At 52.5% G+C, this 18,881-nt stretch overlaps 5 protein-coding genes across 5 annotated transcripts; 1 reads left to right on the forward strand and 4 right to left on the reverse strand.

Annotated features, from left to right (window-relative positions):
- Positions 1-983: 983 nt before the first annotated feature.
- EV422DRAFT_411829 (60S ribosomal protein L21-A) lies at positions 984-2,457 on the reverse strand. The gene is made up of 5 exons (XM_053067041.1): positions 2,342-2,457; positions 2,047-2,206; positions 1,518-1,711; positions 1,337-1,438; positions 984-1,270 (listed from the first exon to the last, which is right to left on the reverse strand). The coding sequence occupies exons 1-5, from the start codon at positions 2,355-2,357 to the stop codon at positions 1,260-1,262; spliced, it is 483 nt and encodes a 160-aa protein (XP_052926390.1). The 5' UTR covers positions 2,358-2,457; the 3' UTR covers positions 984-1,259.
- A 15-nt stretch (positions 2,458-2,472) lies between these two features.
- EV422DRAFT_586065 (uncharacterized protein) lies at positions 2,473-9,767 on the reverse strand. Its single transcript, XM_053073458.1, has 9 exons — positions 9,049-9,767; positions 8,601-8,983; positions 8,136-8,536; positions 7,866-8,069; positions 7,507-7,795; positions 5,019-7,443; positions 4,464-4,950; positions 3,478-4,395; positions 2,473-3,399 (listed from the first exon to the last, which is right to left on the reverse strand). Exons 1-9 carry the CDS (start codon positions 9,293-9,295, stop codon positions 2,580-2,582), a joined length of 6,174 nt encoding a protein of 2,057 aa, XP_052926391.1. The 5' UTR covers positions 9,296-9,767; the 3' UTR covers positions 2,473-2,579.
- Positions 9,768-9,814: 47 nt separating this feature from the next.
- EV422DRAFT_619160 (uncharacterized protein) lies at positions 9,815-12,585 on the reverse strand. The gene is made up of 3 exons (XM_053074059.1): positions 12,564-12,585; positions 10,547-12,332; positions 9,815-10,471 (listed from the first exon to the last, which is right to left on the reverse strand). Exons 2-3 carry the CDS (start codon positions 12,244-12,246, stop codon positions 9,910-9,912), a joined length of 2,262 nt encoding a protein of 753 aa, XP_052926392.1. The 5' UTR covers positions 12,247-12,332; positions 12,564-12,585; the 3' UTR covers positions 9,815-9,909.
- A 708-nt stretch (positions 12,586-13,293) lies between these two features.
- EV422DRAFT_411895 (histidine phosphatase superfamily) lies at positions 13,294-15,100 on the forward strand. Its single transcript, XM_053067042.1, has 2 exons — positions 13,294-13,701; positions 13,762-15,100. The coding sequence occupies exons 1-2, from the start codon at positions 13,429-13,431 to the stop codon at positions 14,923-14,925; spliced, it is 1,437 nt and encodes a 478-aa protein (XP_052926393.1). The 5' UTR covers positions 13,294-13,428; the 3' UTR covers positions 14,926-15,100.
- A 9-nt stretch (positions 15,101-15,109) lies between these two features.
- On the reverse strand, positions 15,110-17,774 carry EV422DRAFT_525210 (putative alkaline phosphatase). Its single transcript, XM_053070037.1, has 7 exons — positions 17,139-17,774; positions 16,591-17,043; positions 16,425-16,510; positions 16,332-16,360; positions 16,008-16,259; positions 15,726-15,935; positions 15,110-15,640 (listed from the first exon to the last, which is right to left on the reverse strand). Exons 1-7 carry the CDS (start codon positions 17,408-17,410, stop codon positions 15,308-15,310), a joined length of 1,635 nt encoding a protein of 544 aa, XP_052926394.1. The 5' UTR covers positions 17,411-17,774; the 3' UTR covers positions 15,110-15,307.
- Positions 17,775-18,881: the final 1,107 nt, after the last annotated feature.

Below are 18,881 nucleotides of genomic sequence, written 5' to 3' on the forward strand. Positions count from 1 at the left end.
CCACCGAAGCAGAACCCTTGATTGTATACCTGAAGTTTGATGGCTTTTAGGAACCGAAAGTTACCGAACGCACTGAACTCTCCGAGCGGGAGTAGGAATGTTTTGGCCATCAGCTGGAACTGGGAAAGCCATGCAGGGTCCGGTTTTTATTGTGGTTCAGTCTCCCAATCGAAGGCTTCGGAAATTGGGAGAGGGGAGATCATCGTCTGACAGTTTTAAACGCTGGGGTTGGATCCTGGACCTTCAGTCAGTTCGCAAAAAGCTGTGGACCCCCCTGAAATAAATCAGCGACTGCCGTAACGCCAAATTCACATGAATGACCGACATTGATTTCAATTGGAGGGGGCGCACAGCTTTTTGCTAACTGACTGTCCTTCCCGTTCAAGCCACCTATAGTATAAATCAAAGAGGATCCAAGGCTTATCCCTAAACCGGCGGATGGCCTCCGAAAGCGGTCCGATTTGTGGCCCTGACTCATCATGTGGCTTTTCACCATATACTCACAGGCTGTTCGGGATCTGGACAAGTACTACATGGTCCAAATCTCATGATATCTGCCGCGAAATCAGCTCACTCCAGATCCAGCTCCTTTGTACAGTACAGTATATAGTACTAGGTATGTACAGTATGTATACGCTCGCTCAGACATGTATAACTATCGATATCGGAGCACGAGAGCCATGTCGACTGACACATGCATTTTATTAGCCCCGTCGGATCACACAAGTCACACGTCGAGACTCGAGACGTGTCCGCGGATTTCGTCCCCTCCTTTGTGATGAACACGCACGGCTGGCCTGTTTGCCCTCATGGACCCTTCTTGGACTTGTTCAGCTTTGTCTCCCGATGAATACATGTGCGTAATACAGTAAGCGTGAAACAAGAGGAATGGTTTGAACAATGTCACGACGCCTCCGCGGAACGAAGCCGCTTCGCAACGCTTCGCGAGAAGGATATCAAAATTCAGGCTAGTAGACAAAACGTGCAGCCGGCTTCAGGTTGAGGTCGGTACGGCGGAAAAGGGGTTGGGTGATAGTCGTCCACGATGATACAGCTTTGCACCCAATGGGTGGCTGCTCCAAGCCGAAGTCTCAATATGCTCTCGAAAGTCCCACACTTGTTCAGCGGCATCACGGCACCAATTTCGAGTGACTTCCCGGAGATTCTCGAGCTCCGAAAAAGAGAGGCACATGCAAAGCAAAATGAACAGCACATGGACAGGACAATAATGGTTTATCTATGCAATGCAGCAAAAAAGATTACACAAGGGCTGAAAGAAGGAGAAGAGCTTAGTTCAAGATCCCAGGTCAATCGACGCACAAACCAAAGAGCATACCTTCGTATGGGACAGGGGTGATGGTGGTGGGGGCGTTGTTCTTGGTGGAGACGTGGTGGGCCTTGACGGGTCCGACGGGTTGACGCTTTAAGTTGAAAGAGACTGATTGAAAGACAATAGCCATCAATGTCTCATACTTCAACTGCACTCGTCGCATCTTTCGTCGATTGAGATTACTTACCACCCTTCTCTTTCGCCTCCTTCTTAGCAGCAGCGTTAGCCTTGACTCGGCGCAAAAAGTCCAATCGGCAGTTGCTGTGCTTGATGTGCTCCACACGAATGTTCACACGCTTCTCAATGTACCGGTTGCCCACTTGCTTGTGAACAATGATACCGACCGAAGACTTGGTCACGTTGTAGATGATACCGGTCTTTCTGGAAGGGTTGTGTTTCGTGTCAGCGACATCCATGCCTCCGTAGAACTTCCTCCCACGCTTCTATGCAGCTATCAATTGTCGACCCCGCTGCCAAGCTTCACTTGTTGACTCCCGACTGGCTAACTACTGCAATCGCCCACGTTTCGTTCCTTGCACAGGCTTTGCTAACTGTTGCATGCAAGCTACTCCCCCATATGTTCCCACCACAATCTTTCGGCATATCGCATCCCATTATTGCCCCTCTCCCCACTCCACATCATCTCAGCCCACCTCCCAACTTCCCCCTCGTCTGCTTCCACCAACTCGCACGCTCGAAGCTACCATGACACGCACCCGTGGTAGAACTTGTGGGGCATACCCTTGTGGACAGCACCGTTGGCCTTAATGTCCACAATGTCTCCAACCTTGTAGCTCTTAAGGTAAGTGGAGAGGGGAATGGAACCCTTCTCACGGAAGTTCCGGGAGAAAAGGTGCCTGGTGCGAGCCCTGAGACCTATTGGGAAGAAAGAAGTTTAGAAACTTGGACCGTATATCGTTACTCTTCGGAACGCCGAAATTGAACGGGCATAGGTTCTCCCCGCAAATCCAAAATTCGAACGGGCAGGCGTTCTCCCTCCATCTGACGTACCGAAGGAGTGAGGCATGGCGAAATTAGTATGTGGTGGGAGGTCGAACCAAGCGAATGTTGGTTGTTGGCCGCGTGAGGAAGAAGCCTTTCCTCACCAACTTGCAAAAAAAGGCATCCGACAGTCACGTGACGCGCCGTTGTATGGAGACGACAGTCAAAGATGTCAAGATGATAAATGGAATGAAAATGGATATATGGGACAGAATTTCCATTTAGGGCTTGGAGGGATGCAGGATGACTACGTAAAATCAAGTCCATCATTCTCCGCCTTGTCCTGTTCTTCGTGCTCCTTCCGTTGGCGCTCGTCTGACCCCGAAGAGGGGTATTCTGACGCGAGGGCGCGGTCCGTATTCGATGGAGCGCTCTCAGCTGCTTCTGGTGGCTGGCCAGATACCTGATGCGAATCATTTGACACAAGTGTGATCGCTGCTATTGAGGACGATGTGTCCCCAACAGGCATGCCAGGCTTGGCCACAGATTCGTCGGGCTGTAAGAGATCGTTGTTGCTGACAATCCAGCCACCTTCGCCTCTCATGGTTGGTCCATCTCCATCAGCGTCGCCGATATCCAGTGGCGCGTCTGGGATGCCCAAATCTGGTAACGCCTCGGCATCCACACCACCTGACTCGATTAAGCCGCTAGCTAACGCTCCGGCGTCATCTCCAGCGTCTGTGTTGATGGTCGAAAAGGTCTTTCCGATGCCATGTTCGGGTATCAGTGCAATGGATTCTTGTGCTTGCAAAGCCTCCATGCTGCCGGTAAGGGATGTGCGACTCGCGCGGGCACTTAGGGCTTCCCCTTCCGTCATGATCCCGAACGTCATTCCGGTGCGGATGAGTAGCGCGTGCAGTACGAGCCTGATGTCAGGAGTCACGTCTTGGCCGAGAAGATTGACCACCTCGCCGTAGAAATGTGGCATCTGGAGACGGAACTGATCGTTATCGAAATCAATGAGAGCGTTGAGTATCGTCACGACTACCGGCCGCCATGCATTGACATTCCGCCGCTTGGATTCGGGATCCAATGAGTTGTAATGTGTAAGAATGTCGTGACATAATCTGAACAGGCAATACAACATGTAAGCCTCTTTCCATTGCCCTGCGCAGATTTCTACACCAAGACAGCAAATCACTTACGGCACTAATCTCTTCGCGATCTCCGGCCTCATGCCTGTCCTTTCATCGCTTGGATCTAGGTACATCTTGATCAGCACGCCCACATAAGTCGACACGCTGCTCGTCTCTTGTTTCAGCAAATTCGGTAGCTGTTTCATGAAACCCATGCGATATAACGCCATCCGTAGTTCCATGTCGCCGTTGAAAGCGCGGGCGAAGCGGTAACTTCGCTCGAGACAGTCTAGTAACGTGAAGAGGTTTTTGGAGTTCAAGCTGCGATATACGGCGTCGTCAGACCCTGACGCAAGCACTTCCTGCAGAGTTTGAATGACGAGAAGATGAAGCACGCATTTGACGATGATTTGCTGAAACTCCTTCTTCTGAGGTCTTGGGCGTTTCGGACGGGTCTCAATGGACAGACCCTTCTCTTCTCCAAGTGGCATAATAGTTGGTGGTTGAATGGCTGAAGCTGGCGCTGGGATATCTCCACTCTCATTGGGGTCGAAGAACAGAGCATTCGGTGTTGTCACATCGAAAAGATGGACGAACATGGTGGAAATCTTCTCCCATATATCGCCATCCAATTTGGACACGTTGCCCTCGATAAATTGCTGAAGACAGGTACTTCCGATTCTCGCAAGCGTCTCGTTCTCTTGCGTCATGCAGACTGTCAGGAGCTCCAAGACTCCATCGATCTGAAAGCTCAGTGTATCGAAATAATGACCAAACAAGTCGATGAACTGCCGTAGTGCTTGGATGAGCGTGGTAGAGAGCCAGACAGACATGTCTTCCTTGTTGGCGAACTTCGTGTGCTCCTGCCTGGATAGGCGCAAGTCGTCGAATATAGGGAAGAGAACCCCTTTGGAAATGACCTCCCAAAAGTCGCGTGAAAATGATGCACCGTATTGTTTCAAAGTATCGAAAAGGTAATTCAAAGCCCTGCATTGCGCATTTTGAATCAACCGTCCTGCTCCTTCGTAGCTCTCAACTCATAGCGGAGAACGTACCTGGTTCGAACCTCCAAGTCGCAAGTCATGATAACCTCGTATAGCCCAAACAAGATCGGGAACCAAAATCTGAAGCTGGGGTCGTCTTCCGGGCCTAGCCCACCAGCTGCCGTGGCAGCAGGTACAGCCAACTTCGCTTGGCCAGTCGCCACAGCAGCAGGTGTAGCAGCAGATGTCGGCGTGGAAGCCAAGAGTCCCTGATGTACCGACTCTGTCAGGTTCTCGTTCGACCGCATCACATTCATAGTGCTAGCAGCGGTGATGAGAAGCTTCGACCCTTGTTGCGTCTTGGAGAGCTCGTAGATGCGAGGGATGGATTGCTTGAGAATCTCGACGGATTGGAGGCTGGTTCGCGCGAATTTGCGGTTCTTGCATAGTTCCACCAGGCAGGATACAGCATCTGGGAAAGTTTGATTGACGACGACACTTTCAAAATTTGTCTTGAAGATTCCCTTTACGATGTCGAAGGCGAGCAGAACGATGGGTTCTGAGTTGATGGTAGCGTCAGCAGTCAAGCCATTGTGATGATCGTGCGCGAAACGTATAAGATCTTACCGTGGGTCTCCCTGGCGGCCCGAATGAACGCGCCAAACATAGCTTTCCAACCACTCTTGATGCTTTTGCTTTTCGCCTGGATCATTTGTTGCAAACACGCCAACACCATGTCCTTGATCTTCACATCGCTGTTATTCCCTAGTACATGCTCAAAAGGTCGTAGGAAGTCCTTTTGGAACTTGAAATTGGGTAGCTCCTCCAATTCCAAGAATTTCATGGCCAGCTGGCGCAATTTGTCCAAGGCAAAATATCCCACGTTGCTGTTGGGATGGCATCCGACCTGATTGAAGTGATCTCCAAGGATGGCCCAGATGTTGGACCACTCGACACGAATACGCTTCATGTTATAGTAGGAGATTTCGACGAGCCGCTGAAGGCAGTACATACGTGGATGCTCGCGATCGGAAGAGAACGTAATTTCGTCCCATGAGACCTCGCATAAGGCTTTCACGAACGCTACAATGGCGGAACCGGAGAGCTTCACGCTTCCCGTGAAGATTCGATCAACTACGACAGTCATGCTCTGCGAACTAGCTTCGGCCGCAGCTTCCTGGAGGTATCCAGTACGCGTGAGTCCATGCGACGACTCGCGTCGTTGAAGTCTGTCGGTCGACGCGCGTGGTCTTGACCCGTCTTGTTCGTTCTCTCCTGCGACTTGGAGCTTTTCCAATTGACTCACACAAAGCACCACGTCCTTCCAGTTTTCCCCTAAATGGTTTCCTTCGGTGAACGCGATGTCCAGTAAGCACTTGGTTGCCTCCAGATTCTTCGCTTTCATCTCCTGCATGTTGCCCAGCATGGTGAATTTGCTCAGTGTGGAGATGAATGCTTTCTTTTCCAGGTCCATATCGAACAGACAGGCGATGCGCGTAGCGTGCTTGAACCCCTCCAATGCGACGAGAATGGTCTCGACATCCTCGCTCTCCTGTAATGGTCCACTGATGCCGGTGAGAATGCTCATCCAGATGATTTGGAACATTCCCTTTACGTGCTCATAGTGTCTTGCAACGTAGAATTCGCCCGAGGCCGTGCTTTCCTTATTCGACGCAATGAGAGTGCTGCGCTTGCTCTTCCCTTTCAGCATGGTATTGAACATAGCTTCCGTTTTCAAAGCCATTGTTTCGCTCGCCAACGCGAATTGCGCGACTTCACGCTTGGCACCTGCGGCGCCAGCACCGGAGGCCGAGTTTGGTCCGCCAGGACTAACAAGACCGGCGGCCGATTGTTCATCCTTCATCACAATTTCGTTCTTGTTGATCTCATCGTAGATGGCTTCAAGAACTTCCGGTGGGATGTCTTGACCATTGTCAATGGCGCGGTTGTTCTTGATGAACTCCGGCTTCGTCATGCGCTTTTTTACTTGCGCATTGTGTTGATCGGTGTTGAGCATAATCACGGAGTAAGCTAATACATAGGCTGTGTCAGCACTACTAAAACTTTGAGGGTTGCCTTTAACGTAACGCTCCGCGTATTTCAACATGAATCGATCGATCTTCTGGGCTTCTCCAGGCAATCGGAACGATTGTAGAAAGAGTCGCAAGGCGTCGGTGAATGTGAGGCCTGTGAAATCCATCTCATCAACAAAAGCATGCATGATCGCGATATTCTCCTCTTCGCCTTCGCCCAAGAATTCTCCAATCATCGACTTGTTGAGTCCGTCGTTCGTGAGCAAGAATCGAGCGATATCGCGCGGCGTTCGAGAAGCGATGCAACCAGAATTCAGAAGGTACTGCATGCCCTTTTTGGGTTTGAAGTTGAATTGCTTGATGCCTTCACTCAACACCTGTTTCCGCTGTTTGAGGTTCTCGAACGCGGTCGGATCGTCGGCGGTTCGCTTCACCGCTGAAGCCTTCTTCCCATCCTCCTCGGTTAGCAGACCCAGTTTCCCTGATGTGTCCCCTTCCTCGCTTTTACGAGCCTTCTCCTCGTCTAGCGCCTGGGCCGCCACAGGACTTCTTGTACTGCACCAGGCAATCAGAGGTCGCAGCACGCCTCTGACCATCAGCTCCAGCCCGCGCTTCTTCAACTCCATGTAATCGCCGGTAGAAGAATAGAGCTCGCGCACTTGGTCTTTCGTGAAACTGGTCATATTCGCGGTGGTGATTGCGGGTGGACCTCCAAGGCCGATTTTTTGCGTCTGCTGCGCTGCTTGCGCGGTGGGTGTGGCACTCGGCTCGTAGTGTTGCGTCATCACTTTCGCCAATGCGTTTATCAGACGTTCCCAAATGTTTTCTCGGGCTCCTGCTTCGACATCGCAATCATAGTTGAGATAGATCTCGACGAGGATCCTCCCCCCATCTCCTTGTGGATCGGAAAGAATACGTTCCAGCGATTTCAGCAACGACATGCGCTGGTGAAAGGTTATAGACGACCGTGCTTCCACAATCGGGATCACGATCTCGGTGAATATGACGGAAAGCTCTTTCTACTCCCAGTTTACGATCAGCAAAAATAAGACTGGCGTCAGTGGGCAGAGCCGGTGGCTTACCTTCAATACAGTCCGCAATCCCGTTAAAACCTTCCCGAAAATCTCCAGCGAGATGTCGAACACTTGTGGAACCACGCTCACAGCATTGCGACTCAAACTCAAACATAAATACTGCTTCACAGCGTGGACGAAAAAGACCGCGCTAGGATCGCCTTTCGTTGCAGTGCCGGAGGAAAATAGAACTGGCGCAGGAATAGTAAATATGTACATATGAGTGGAGAGGATTGTGAAGACGAGGTGGAGCGACAGGAGCTTGGACCGCATCGCATGAGATTTGAGATCAGTTGCCCTGATGAATGTGCCAGGTGAGCGGTATTGCAACGAAAGTGAAAAAGTGTCACTTCGAAAATTAGACCTACCCCTCTGGAGCTGGGATTGGCTTCATGCTCAACTTGCACAAAGCCCTGAAGACAAGATACGCGTCTTTCAAGTATTGGTCAGCCGGCGACCCTTTGACTTGCTTGGACGACTCGTTCAGAATGTCCTGAGATGCCCGAACTGCCGCGCCACGCGTTAGATCCTTCAAAGCCTGTGTTGCACCAGTCTGGTCACCATCGTAACTCCTGGTCATAAAATATTAATTTCAGCACATGACACCCGCAGTCATTCGGGAGACCGCCGCAACTCACATGCTATCAATGCTGCGCGAACCCTTCATATGCGGCTCTGACCGTGCTGACCGAGCATCGTCTACGCTTCCCTCCGTCGCTGGAAGTTTCGGCTCGGATTCTGACGTAGGTGTGCCTTTTCCTTCTCCAGCCATATTGGATATTTTGTTTCCATCCTCCGCAGGGTTTGACTGCGCGTCTTCAGGCACTGGGGTCCCTGGATTCGCCTCGATCTTGTGAACTTTCGGCACGCGACCAAAAACGGCCTGTACCATCTGAGTCAAAGTCGCTTGCGCGACAATCTGCGTGTTTGCAGATTTCGAAAGCAAAAAGATGTTGTACGTTGTGCGGACTGCTTTCAAGAGCACTCCGCCGTGGATGGCGGCGTTGGGATCGGTAGCGGAGACTGCTGCCAATAAAGCCTGTAATCGAGAGGTCAGCCCTTCCGGATGTTTTGCGCATTGCGTGGGAAGTGCCACACCTTACCTTCACAATCTGCAATTGGACTTTCTCGTCTGTATTCTCTCCACCACCAAACGTATCGCATATGGTATCTACCACCAATGCAACCATCCCGCCGCTCCCATCCGGCTCACTCTCCATGCTACTACGGTCATCATCCCCCGATAGCCGACCCGACTCCTTCATCGGCGGTTCCATATCCAGATCCGCCACGGATCCGCCAACGGCGGCGCCTCCCTCCAATATGACCTCATGCTTTCCCCAGTAGTTGTACGTGAAAAGCTTCCCAAGACAATCGATCGCAATAGTGGCGAGAACGGGTTGGCGGGTCCGACACGCGATTTGGAACGGGGAGAAGATGGTCTGTATTGATTGCGAGTCCATGATCGTGTGGGATTCCAGTGCCTCTGGAAGGTTTGAGAAGGTGCATCAGAGGATTTCCCCATACCCATAATCGTATAGATTCGCTTACCCAGCGCCGATTGTGAGGCATTTCTAAGAGGCGTCAACTTCTTGGCCTCCTTCGCGGCTTGCAACTGCTCCAAGGCCAGTTTGATAAATACATCACTGGACTGCGGTTGCCCCGTCGGTGGAGGTGTTCCAGAGGAGTAGGAAGGTCTAGGCGGGGCTGCGGCGGATGGCAGCGGTGGATTCGCGGGCTCCGGCGCGGCTTTGGAGGCATCTACCGGCTCAGACTTCCTGAAAAGATTGTTGAACATGGCGTTTTATGAAATGAAACGCTCCACCCGTAGCCCGGGAAGCCGAGCTGGGGCGAGTGACCACCGGAAACGTCGGGAAAGTCCAATTCGGCAAAACTCTGGAATTCACCGATTTTCTCAGAGATATATGCCAAGGTTCCGTGGAAGAGCCAAGACCGGCGAAGTACATAAACGGGTTGACTTCGTCCCCAGAATAGCAGCAGTATGGCAGAGCGATGTGTGATTCCGGTACGGGATAACACGGTAACCTAGTTTGTGTGCTGGCGAAGATGCCCAATCGATGCTTTATATGCTTTGGGTACAGCGCGAGCAATATGGTGGGCACGCCGGTGACGTTTAGACCTAACGTGGCAGAGAGGCGCGTCGGGAGGACACTGACTTAAACTCGATCGTCGGGGAGAGACGGCTTTCTGTCCCCTGACTGTACGTACTGTCAGTAACACTTGGCGCGACGCACTCAGGGCGGGTCGCGACAAGAATGATTTGGCCCGGAAGAGACGTACAAACCGTGCCCAACTTGGAAAACGACATCATATAAGCTATATGTAAAATACAAGGGGGAACAGAGGAAATTGTAAAGGATGTGTTGTGGGCTGAAACGGGGGTATATCTGTCTACTCATTCTGGCCGGCTGTATCTGTGAGACTTGCGGACGGTGCAAGGCCCAAGCCCACTGTCTTTGTGAACTCTGCCTCATACACATAGCTCAAACGCAGATGTTCGTCGATCGTCTGTTGTTCCGTCTTCCCTGCGGAAGTAGTAACGTCTGCGTCGACCTGCTTGCCGTTCTCGACATCCACAGCATCCGTGTCCGACGCCAAGATATCTTCCGGTTCTTCGGAAAACACCCCACTTCCCTTCACAACCGCGTGCGCCCCCGTGATCGCGGCCTCCTCCGTCTTATTGTAGGCCTGAACAGCCTTCGCAACCTCATCTACCGAACAGCCAAACTTTCCTTCGACCCATCCATTCAGCCACGGGTTGTCCAATGGCACAATCTCAGACGCCTCAAGCCAGCCCTCGCAGTACAGGACGTAGTATTCCGTGTCGGCTAGCTGTTCGGGGGTTGTGTGCTGGGAGCGGAGGGTTGTAAGGTGGTAGGCGTGCTCATCGAGCTTCTTGGAGAGGCGAGTCAGTGGTGGGTAGAAGCGGGAAGATGTAGGAAGTTCCGATAGTCTAGAAAGTGCAATATGGTATATGGTTCAGACTCGGCCGAAAGTTATTGAACAATTGAAAAGGAAGATGTCTTACCGCTCCTGCAATTGACCCTTCAATTGCGCAACTCGATCGAGCATCATGTCGCTCGCACTATCATACTCATCGACATCTTGCGGACTTTCCATGGCTTTCTGTTGCTGGCCACCTTGCTGCTGCTGTTGCGACTGTTTTGCTCCCCTGGAATCTTGCCTTGTCCTGGACCGATTCCGTGACGTCGTTCGCGTGGACTGAGCATTTTGGTCAGGAGTTTTGGATAATCCAAAAACGGAGGAAAAGAAAGAACCTATGCCAGCCGATGAAGAGGGCGAACCGGCCGCGGTAGAAGCGGATGGCAGGATGGCAGCGGCTGGGGGTTGAATCGTGGGAGATGGGAGACTGGCGCCCATCAGGCTCCAGCCTCGTTTGGGATCTTTCGTTTCGAGTTGAGCTGAAGAGGCTGCGCGCAGTAAAAGACGCCCGCCTTCCTCTGCCTCGACGTTTCCATCGATGGGAGCGCCGTAGATATACCCAGACCCTTTGTTTGCCGCACCTCCCAGCTTGACCTCGACGACGGACCCGCCACCGCCGATGGAAGACTTTACATCATCATCGAGATCAAATGCATCACCGGCGTCAGGAGAGAGGCCGTCACTGAAGTCCCCTGCAGCGGCATGCCGAAATAGGTCTTCGTAGATGGCAGAATCTACCGGCGGGACAGGCATCGGGCCGGTGTAGTTGACGTTCATCTCGGGTTGCACGTCGGTTTCGCGTTTGGCCCAGGACAGGGCCGCTTTGAGGCCAGGGTAATCGATGTTGGTATCGGTGGCAGTTCCCACGGCGACAAAGTAGTGCATCATTTCCGAAGAGGATAATCCAACCAAAAGTAAAGGTGGGTTCTTTCTTACGGTTTGGATGAGGACCTTTTCCAAGCGCGGAGGGAGACCTTCCCAGATGCACTCTCGGTCTTCGAACATGACAAACCAGCCACCCAACTTTGAAATGGCGACGTAGTCTATCCGCGGATCTCCACGGCCCCTCTTATTCAGCAGATCGTTTAAAGTCGTTGGCAGCCTCTCAAACACGTACGTTCCATCCTCTCTTGTCAACAAGAAGCCGCCGCCGGGCGCAAACACTAGGTTGGTGATATCGGCGTCTGCGTCGCTATGAAGCGCATCCCACAGCTTTCCACGAGGTGGGAACCCAGATGTTGCGATGGAGCCATCGTCGAAGGACACGAACCATTCGCTGTTATCCGATATACTCAATTGCCGGACACCGGGTAGGGATGGTAGGCGCTTGTTGAGTTTGGCGTGTAGAGACGGTGGAAGAGATTCCCACCCGCTTGTTCCATCTGACCAGCGGACGTACCAGCCATTGCGCGGGCCGAATGCGACTGTGACGGGACACCGTGGTGCATTTGGTAGGGGTGTAACGATGGTACTGATGGAGACATCGTCATTGGAGTCTGGGAAAACCGGCGTGTGTGTGCTCAGAGGCGGGAGGTCGTCGCCAGAATCTGCGGGTTTTTGTGCGCTGCCATCGTTCTCTGGGATAGCCTCATCGTACTTTACAGCCGAGTGATTGACAGCATCCGCAACGGAACCGGGGGCCGCCACTTGGGCCCCGTATGCCTCCCTTTCGAGAATCCCATCCTCATGCTGCGCCTCCAGCGGCTTCTTCACCGGTACGGGCCTATCGCTCTCGAGGACACGTTGTTGCCCACCCACTACGTCAGGCTCAACAGTGGCCATCATAATCCTCCTTCCGAAAGGCAGTCAGGTCAAGAGCGTGCGAGTTGATTGTGTGGCGTAATCGCAACTTCAAGGGAAGCCTACAAATCCTGACAGGTCGGAAAATGTGTGATTCGGAGAGAACGCTGAGACTATATGACGAGGAGTGTGGTCGTTGAATGGCTGAGTCCGCTCAAACCAGCTGCCTCTTCAGCTTGCAGGACAGATTCGTCCGATGGAGAATCGAACGGACTGATGTGGAAAACCTTCGAGAGGGCACGCCTCGCGTTGTGATGCAATGTCGATTGGAAGGCGATGCAAGGGTGATAGCTCCTACTTACTGCGACTGGGACGGGATTCCAGTTGCTGTTCAGGAGTCCAACGTTATGTGGCTATAATCTCCGTCTTTTGCCGGTGGCCTGTTGATAGTGTTGATATGAGGAAGCCGTGCTCAGTTCGTGGTCGGTGTTTGCGGCCGCTGATCGTTGCCTTGATTGATCCAGCAGATGAACTCAATTGATTTGATTTCCCAACTTCCCACGGCCGCATTATGTTCGTTCACCTCGCGGTATTGCTCGATCAGAGTGCCACAGATATGACACTGCTATGGCTTGCGAACTCGGAGGGGATCCATTTGATTCCATCTCAGAGACAGCACAACCACGGGCCCCAACAAGTACGGTACAGTAGTACTGCTCATTGTTGGGCTTGTGTGAGCAAAGGGACACGCCGACAAGCATCGTCTTTGCTTTTGTTTCAATGCTTTTGCTGCACAAAGGTGCGTTCGGCACATTTTCGCAATTCTCTCGCATTCCGAGTCGTTCGTCTCTATATCTAGTATCTACCAACGCCTGGAAGTTTGAAGTCTCCCTAACCGCATAGCCTGTGCCCAGCAGAACGACTTGGAGCCAACAACTGGGAGACTGGGCAGTCATTTGGCAGCCATTCTACGAACAAAACTGCACGAGAAGACAGGTCCTGGAGTACTGTACAGTATATGGTCGTAAAACTGCGGTCGTTATTAGTACTTGTTGCGTAACGTAATGGACAACGCGACGCGTGAGAAAACTTGCGAAAACGTGTCGGAAAACGTGCATGGTCTTCGTTTCGTCCACAAGCTGAGGGCCAGGACAGCATCCGCCCAAGCGGCTATTTATAAGATGCTCTGTGCTTCACGCCCCTCTCCCAACAAGTAACGAGCTTCAGATGCATCGCTTTTTCCTTCTCGCAACGGCGGCAGTATCGTCCCTCGTCGCTGCCGCCCCTGCTGCACCCGGTGTCGAGGTCAGGGACGCCCACTTCAACCCCCTCGAGCACCTTGGTGGGAACAGCCCATTTTTTGCGGGTCCCAATGTATTCGGTATTGATCCAGAACCGCCCGCGAATTGCGTAGTCGACCAGGCCGCTTTTACGTCTCGCCACGGCAGCAGATATCCAGACCCTGGAGCTTGGGACCAATGGAATGCTCTTCGTAACAAGGTATGTTGTTGAACAGTTGCATTAATCTCACATACAACACTAATCATAATCAACTCTCAGATCCAAGCGGCGAATTTCACTGTCACTGCTGGGGGCTTGAATTTCTTGCACACCTGGAAGCCGGTGGTTCGAACTCCCTCATCCAACAACCAAAAACTGTCCATCACGGGCTGGAAGGAGCTCCATCAAATGGGAACCCAGTATCGCTTTAGATACGATCCGTCATTCTTCGATGACAATGGAATGGAATTCCATCTGTGGGCGAACCAATATCCCGCATCGCCTCGCGTGATCGACTCCGCTCGTTTGTTTGCGCAGGGATACCTTGGCCCAAATGCCACAGCCGTCGGTCATGTGCATCCCGTAGCGAGCCGTGATCCCCGCTCGATTGCCAATAGTCTGGCGGCTTCCGACCTGTGCCTCAAATACGTGGACAATGGAGGCGGCGAAGCTTTCAATACCTTTGCCGCCACGTACTTGCCGCAAATGACAGCGCGGCTCAACTCCAAGATCCGGGGTGGGTTCAACTTCACCACAGCCGATGTATACATTATGCCGTACCTCTGCGGCTTCGAAACACAGATTACGGGCAAAAGATCCCCTTGGTGTGGTCTTTTTGCGCCTCATGAGTTCGAAGCTTACGAGTACGCGCAGGACTTGCGCTACTATTTCGGCCACGGACCCGGCAACCGGCTAGCTGGCAAAGTGATGCTGCCGTTCTTGTCGGCCGTCATCGACCGTTTTGTCGACGGGCCCGACGCGACGTATACAAACTCGGATGGAAGCACCTTCAAGCCAAACAAGCTGATTGCGACATTCACCAACGACGGGAACGTCAATCAAATCGTGGCCGCCTCCGGGATCTTCGACGACCAAGCCCCTTTACCCGGTGATGCCATCCCTCGCAACCGGATCTTCCGCGCGACCCGATACACATCCATGCGGGGCACCATCACCTTCGAGCGTCTCAACTGCGGCAAACGAGGCTTGTTCGTCCGAGCGAAGCTCAACGACGCCGTGTACCCCATCGCCAAGTGCCAGAACGGGCCCGACAGGAGCTGCAAGTTATCGGACTACCAGGCACTTTTGAGAAAGCGGCTGGAGGAGGCTGGTCCTTTCCAGACTTTCTGCGGTGTAGTGAACTCCACCATCCCTGTAGGGTTAGAGAAAACGACTTTCTTGAAAGACATAACATTGCCTTTCGAGTTTGATGTTAAGCCTTAGAGTAGATAGGGCTTTTTTACAGATGTGCCTCTCGACCCCATAAAAAGTCATATAAAAGGGTTCGCCAAATCGACTGCATTGCTAGCCTGCATAAAACATGCGACCATACATTGAAGGTCACAATACTATAGCAACGAACGAGATCTAGAAGTTTCCTAATTCGGTTATGTAAAATCGATAGACTATCGTTTATCAAGTATTGAATGTATTGAGGAAACGGCAGAGTACAACGGGGTCAGAAGGTAGGGCTGTCAGAACGTGGGGTACGAGCCGCATCAGGATGAAAAGGGGTAGGATTTGAGAATATCGCAACAGAAAAAAATCTAGCTTAATGGGGTATATGTGAAGATGTGGCCAGTCAATGACCTACTACGCCGCCTGTTCAATGTCGCTGAAGATCGCTGATAGTCCCAGCACCCGCATTCGTCACTACGGTGGCATCCACCTTTTCTGTCGCCGTTCGGCTGCCGATGGTTGACACCATCACAAACTCCCCGGTGACCTTCTCAGGGGTGATTGTGGTAACGAGATAGCCGTGATCTGCGCCGTTTGCGTACTTGATGCTCTTGTTGGCCAATTTCAGCGCGCCTGCCCCGATGGCTCCGGCGCCGGGAGAGGTAACGGAGGTCGTGACAAGTTCGACCAGGCCGGAGGCGCCTGCTTTGCCGGGCGCGTTGATGGCGAAGGCGGTGTGAATGTCGCCGGTAAGGATGACCTTAGTAGCAGCGAGTGGGATGGTTCAGATGACGAACAGATGAGAAGCGAAATGGAAGGCAAACACTTGGAAGGCAAACACTTACCGTATCCTTAATCCCGTTGGACGCCATAGAAGTAAGCAATCTATCCCTCGCGGCAGGGTAGTCGTCCCAAGAGTCAAGAAGGATGGACGCTCCGACGACCTTGAGCGGGGTGAACACAACCTGGTTGCCGAGCACGCGCCATTTCGCGCCACGGTTCTTGGATTGCACGAGTTGTTGGTCGAGCCATGCTTCCTGGTCGTAGCCGAGGATCTATATTGAAACATTGATGAAGAAAGCATTAGCGGAAGCCTCACATTCAGGAACACGGTCGCATGTCCCTACCGTCCGCTTGGGGTCGTTCTTAATCCAAGGCCAAAAGATATCAGTCTCATTGCGTCCATTGATACGAGTGTCGAGCATGATCAAATCCAGAAGCTTCCCGACTTGGAATGAGCGGTATATGTGCCCTGTCTGGTCGATCGTGACGGGCCTTATCGGCATGTATTCAAAGTACGCTCGAATCGCGTTGGCTTTCCTGGTCTCCCACGGCCCTTCGGTTTTGGGGTCATGGTGCTGGGCACCGTCATGCCATGCCTACATGTGCAAAAAGAAGGAGTTCAGCTTACCCCACAGAGCGGCACGTATGGGCAATCGAAGACTTCTTACGTCATTTGCAAATTCGTGATCGTCCCATACTAGAACAACCCGTTAGTCTCCGCAGAAGAATGTCATCTTAGGAGCACGGACCGCAACACATACCGGTGACCCAAGGGACGTTAAGATGAGCGGCCTGAAGGTCAACATCCCTCTTGTATTGAGCGTGGCGCTGGCGATAATCATCCAAACTGATTTTGAAAAAGGATGGATTTGCATAGAGGGTCAGCACCTGCTCTCGATAACCAGCCGGTTACAAGACAGTCCATACCTAGTAATGTCTTTATCAGGCTGTGGGATGCGGCCAATCTTACTCCCATCGCCGTAGCCGCCGTTTTTGTACTCGTAGATGTAATCACCGAGATGGAGAACCACATCGACATCCTTCCTGTTCCCGATGCCGGCATAAGCGTTGAAGAAGCCATGAGGAAGGGAGGAGCAGCTGACGACGGCTAGCTTGTAGCTCGCAACGGATGCATCGGCGGCGGGCAGAGTGTGGGTCTTTCCGACCGGTGAAGTAACGCTGCCCGAAGATGTGGTGAACCGGTAGTAGTAGGTGGTACCAGGCTGAAGCCCCGTGATGTCGAGTTTGACTGTGTGGTCGACGCTGGCGTCGGTTAGGAGAACACCGGTGGAGACGATCTGGGAGAAGTCCGCTGTCGAAGCGACCTGGTACTGGACCGGCACAGGGTTCGTGTCTTTCGTGGTGATCTTGGTCCAGATGCTTGAATTGATGCGAATGGATCAATGAAAAGTTAGGAACATTCTCTGTTGGAATACGTGAACACGCACACACAAAGGGAAGGGCCTCAAACCTACATCACTGCATTCGCTGTAGGATCTCCGGAAGCGACAGAATGCTCAAAAGTGACTGGCACCGAGGCGTTCGCAACCAGGGATGACGTTGGGACGAACTTGGGATGAGTTCGCCCGAGCGCCGGGATGTTGATGATGGGCTGACTGTAGGCAAGATTGCTCACGACCGGGGCCAGGCTCGGCTTTGTCGCAGACGGCGCAGCGGCCTCCTTCGCCGAAGCATCGCCGAGGGAGAGAACAATCGCCCAGAGGCTTGCTGCGGTGATCAATTGCATCGCGATGAGTACTACCTAATGCCCGGGATGCCAGACTCGTGGATTGTAGGGGAGGGAACTTTGCACATTCGCTTTTTATACGCGGACAAGCCAAAGGACCTGTTCGTTTCCTCTTCCAAATCTCAGTAGACGCTTTCGAACGCATCACCATCTTGATCGAACTGACGACCCTCTGGCGCACAGAACGCAGCCTGAGTAACGCTGGTGAGAGCCATAGATGAAGGACAAGTGCTCCTCGTGGTGGGACTCGTGCCGGAGACCACTACGGGAGCGGTGCGGGAGCGGGGAACTGGAACATGAGGAACTGGTTGATGTCGGGAAAAGACCACGTGCACTGTCGAATGCGCCTGTCAACGTCCTCGCGGTCACACAGCAAGAACGTGGAAAGCGCGTGTTTTTTCTCCGCGGCCTCCGATGATATTTGAATGCGACCGGAGCAGACATACACTTTGCCCAGCATCTGCAACGACCCCAAGGAGGGATGATTGGAAGGTTTCTGTGCCAGTGCTCATCAGATCAGGTTGAACGATTTGTGCTGGTCATTTCATAAGTTTCCCAATCAACGTTTAGGCATGGAGTCCATTTTTCTTCCCTAACAGATGCTGCATTTGATAGTGCCTCAACACAGGGTCTTGCAGAAAGCCTTTCAATTCTGCATCAGCGCCCAGGGAGTTCGTTGTTGAAACCGTTGTTCTGTCTGCGGTTGGTTAGGTTTACCGTTGTTGGTACGGGACGTAGCGCAATTTGGAGCGTTGAGCCCACAGCAACACGTAACATCGCTATGCTCCCCGTCCAGACAACTCGTTGCCTGTTGGTATGTAGGATGGGATCGCCCATGCAGTTCGAGCGACGCGAGCAATCGGGTTCTTCGAGATGGTTCATGAAGCACCAAGCCCCGTTTTGAGGCGGCTGTTTGGGATTCGGCGACGTGCAAAGGGAATGCACTTGAGAACTGGTGCGTTGCAGAACGTCATTTTTGACGAAGTCCCGCTCCGATCTGTTCCGGCCACACAGAAAGAAATAATTTGACAGGGACTTTGCCGTATCCGAGTCCGTGGTTATAGTGGGTTGGGATTCCGGCGGCACCACGGGTCTGGTTCCGGGTGTGTCGCCCACCCAGCTTGTGTCAAATGTTTGTCATTTGTGCGCGATGCGGTGTTCCATTGACATGGACGTCCACCAGTGGAAATTGTCCCTCCACACGATTCATACATATAACAATCCTTGGGCGCCCGCATGTGTTGCTGCCACAAGAGACACGCAGAGACACGCCACCGCTGGAGAACAGGGAAATGTCACTCTCATCAGGCTGCTTGAGCTGGTCCCTGTTTTCGGTTTGTGTGCTGTATGTCAACCGTTTAGCAAGAACGGAACGATCCCCATTCCGTGTGTTTCGATTGCGCCGAGTCCTGTAAAGTGTCCGTGTAGGAGGACGTCTTTCCTATTCCATTCAGGCCTCCAACGTTTGGCA

The sequence above is a fragment of the Fimicolochytrium jonesii genome (genome assembly GCF_025526975.1).
Source record: "Fimicolochytrium jonesii strain JEL569 chromosome Unknown EV422scaffold_8, whole genome shotgun sequence".
NCBI lineage: Eukaryota > Fungi > Chytridiomycota > Chytridiomycetes > Spizellomycetales > Powellomycetaceae > Fimicolochytrium > Fimicolochytrium jonesii.

What these genes read in the sequence shown, in the direction of transcription:
- EV422DRAFT_411829 (XM_053067041.1), bottom strand. An exon ending in CCCCACAAGTTCTACCACGG is followed by an intron (nt 1,712 to 2,046) that starts GTGCGTGTCATG and finishes CAACCCTTCCAG; the next exon opens with AAAGACCGGTATCATCTACA. An exon ending in GGAGGCGAAAGAGAAGGGTG is followed by an intron (nt 1,439 to 1,517) that starts GTAAGTAATCTC and finishes TCTTTCAATCAG; the next exon opens with TCTCTTTCAACTTAAAGCGT.
- EV422DRAFT_586065 (XM_053073458.1), bottom strand. Translation starts at nt 9,295, where the DNA reads ATGTTCAACAATCTTTTCAGGAAGTCTGAGCCGGTAGATGCCTCCAAA. An exon ending in TGCCTCACAATCGGCGCTGG is followed by an intron (nt 8,984 to 9,048) that starts GTAAGCGAATCT and finishes CAAACCTTCCAG; the next exon opens with AGGCACTGGAATCCCACACG. An exon ending in GGCCGCCAGGGAGACCCACG is followed by an intron (nt 4,951 to 5,018) that starts GTAAGATCTTAT and finishes CCATCAACTCAG; the next exon opens with AACCCATCGTTCTGCTCGCC.
- EV422DRAFT_619160 (XM_053074059.1), bottom strand. Translation starts at nt 12,246, where the DNA reads ATGATGGCCACTGTTGAGCCTGACGTAGTGGGTGGGCAACAACGTGTC. An exon ending in AAGGGTCAATTGCAGGAGCG is followed by an intron (nt 10,472 to 10,546) that starts GTAAGACATCTT and finishes TGCACTTTCTAG; the next exon opens with ACTATCGGAACTTCCTACAT.
- EV422DRAFT_411895 (XM_053067042.1), top strand. Translation starts at nt 13,429, where the DNA reads ATGCATCGCTTTTTCCTTCTCGCAACGGCGGCAGTATCGTCCCTCGTC. An exon ending in GGAATGCTCTTCGTAACAAG is followed by an intron (nt 13,702 to 13,761) that starts GTATGTTGTTGA and finishes ATCAACTCTCAG; the next exon opens with ATCCAAGCGGCGAATTTCAC.
- EV422DRAFT_525210 (XM_053070037.1), bottom strand. Translation starts at nt 17,410, where the DNA reads ATGCAATTGATCACCGCAGCAAGCCTCTGGGCGATTGTTCTCTCCCTC. An exon ending in CCTGATAAAGACATTACTAG is followed by an intron (nt 16,511 to 16,590) that starts GTATGGACTGTC and finishes TTTCAAAATCAG; the next exon opens with TTTGGATGATTATCGCCAGC. An exon ending in AGAACGACCCCAAGCGGACG is followed by an intron (nt 15,936 to 16,007) that starts GTAGGGACATGC and finishes GTTTCAATATAG; the next exon opens with ATCCTCGGCTACGACCAGGA.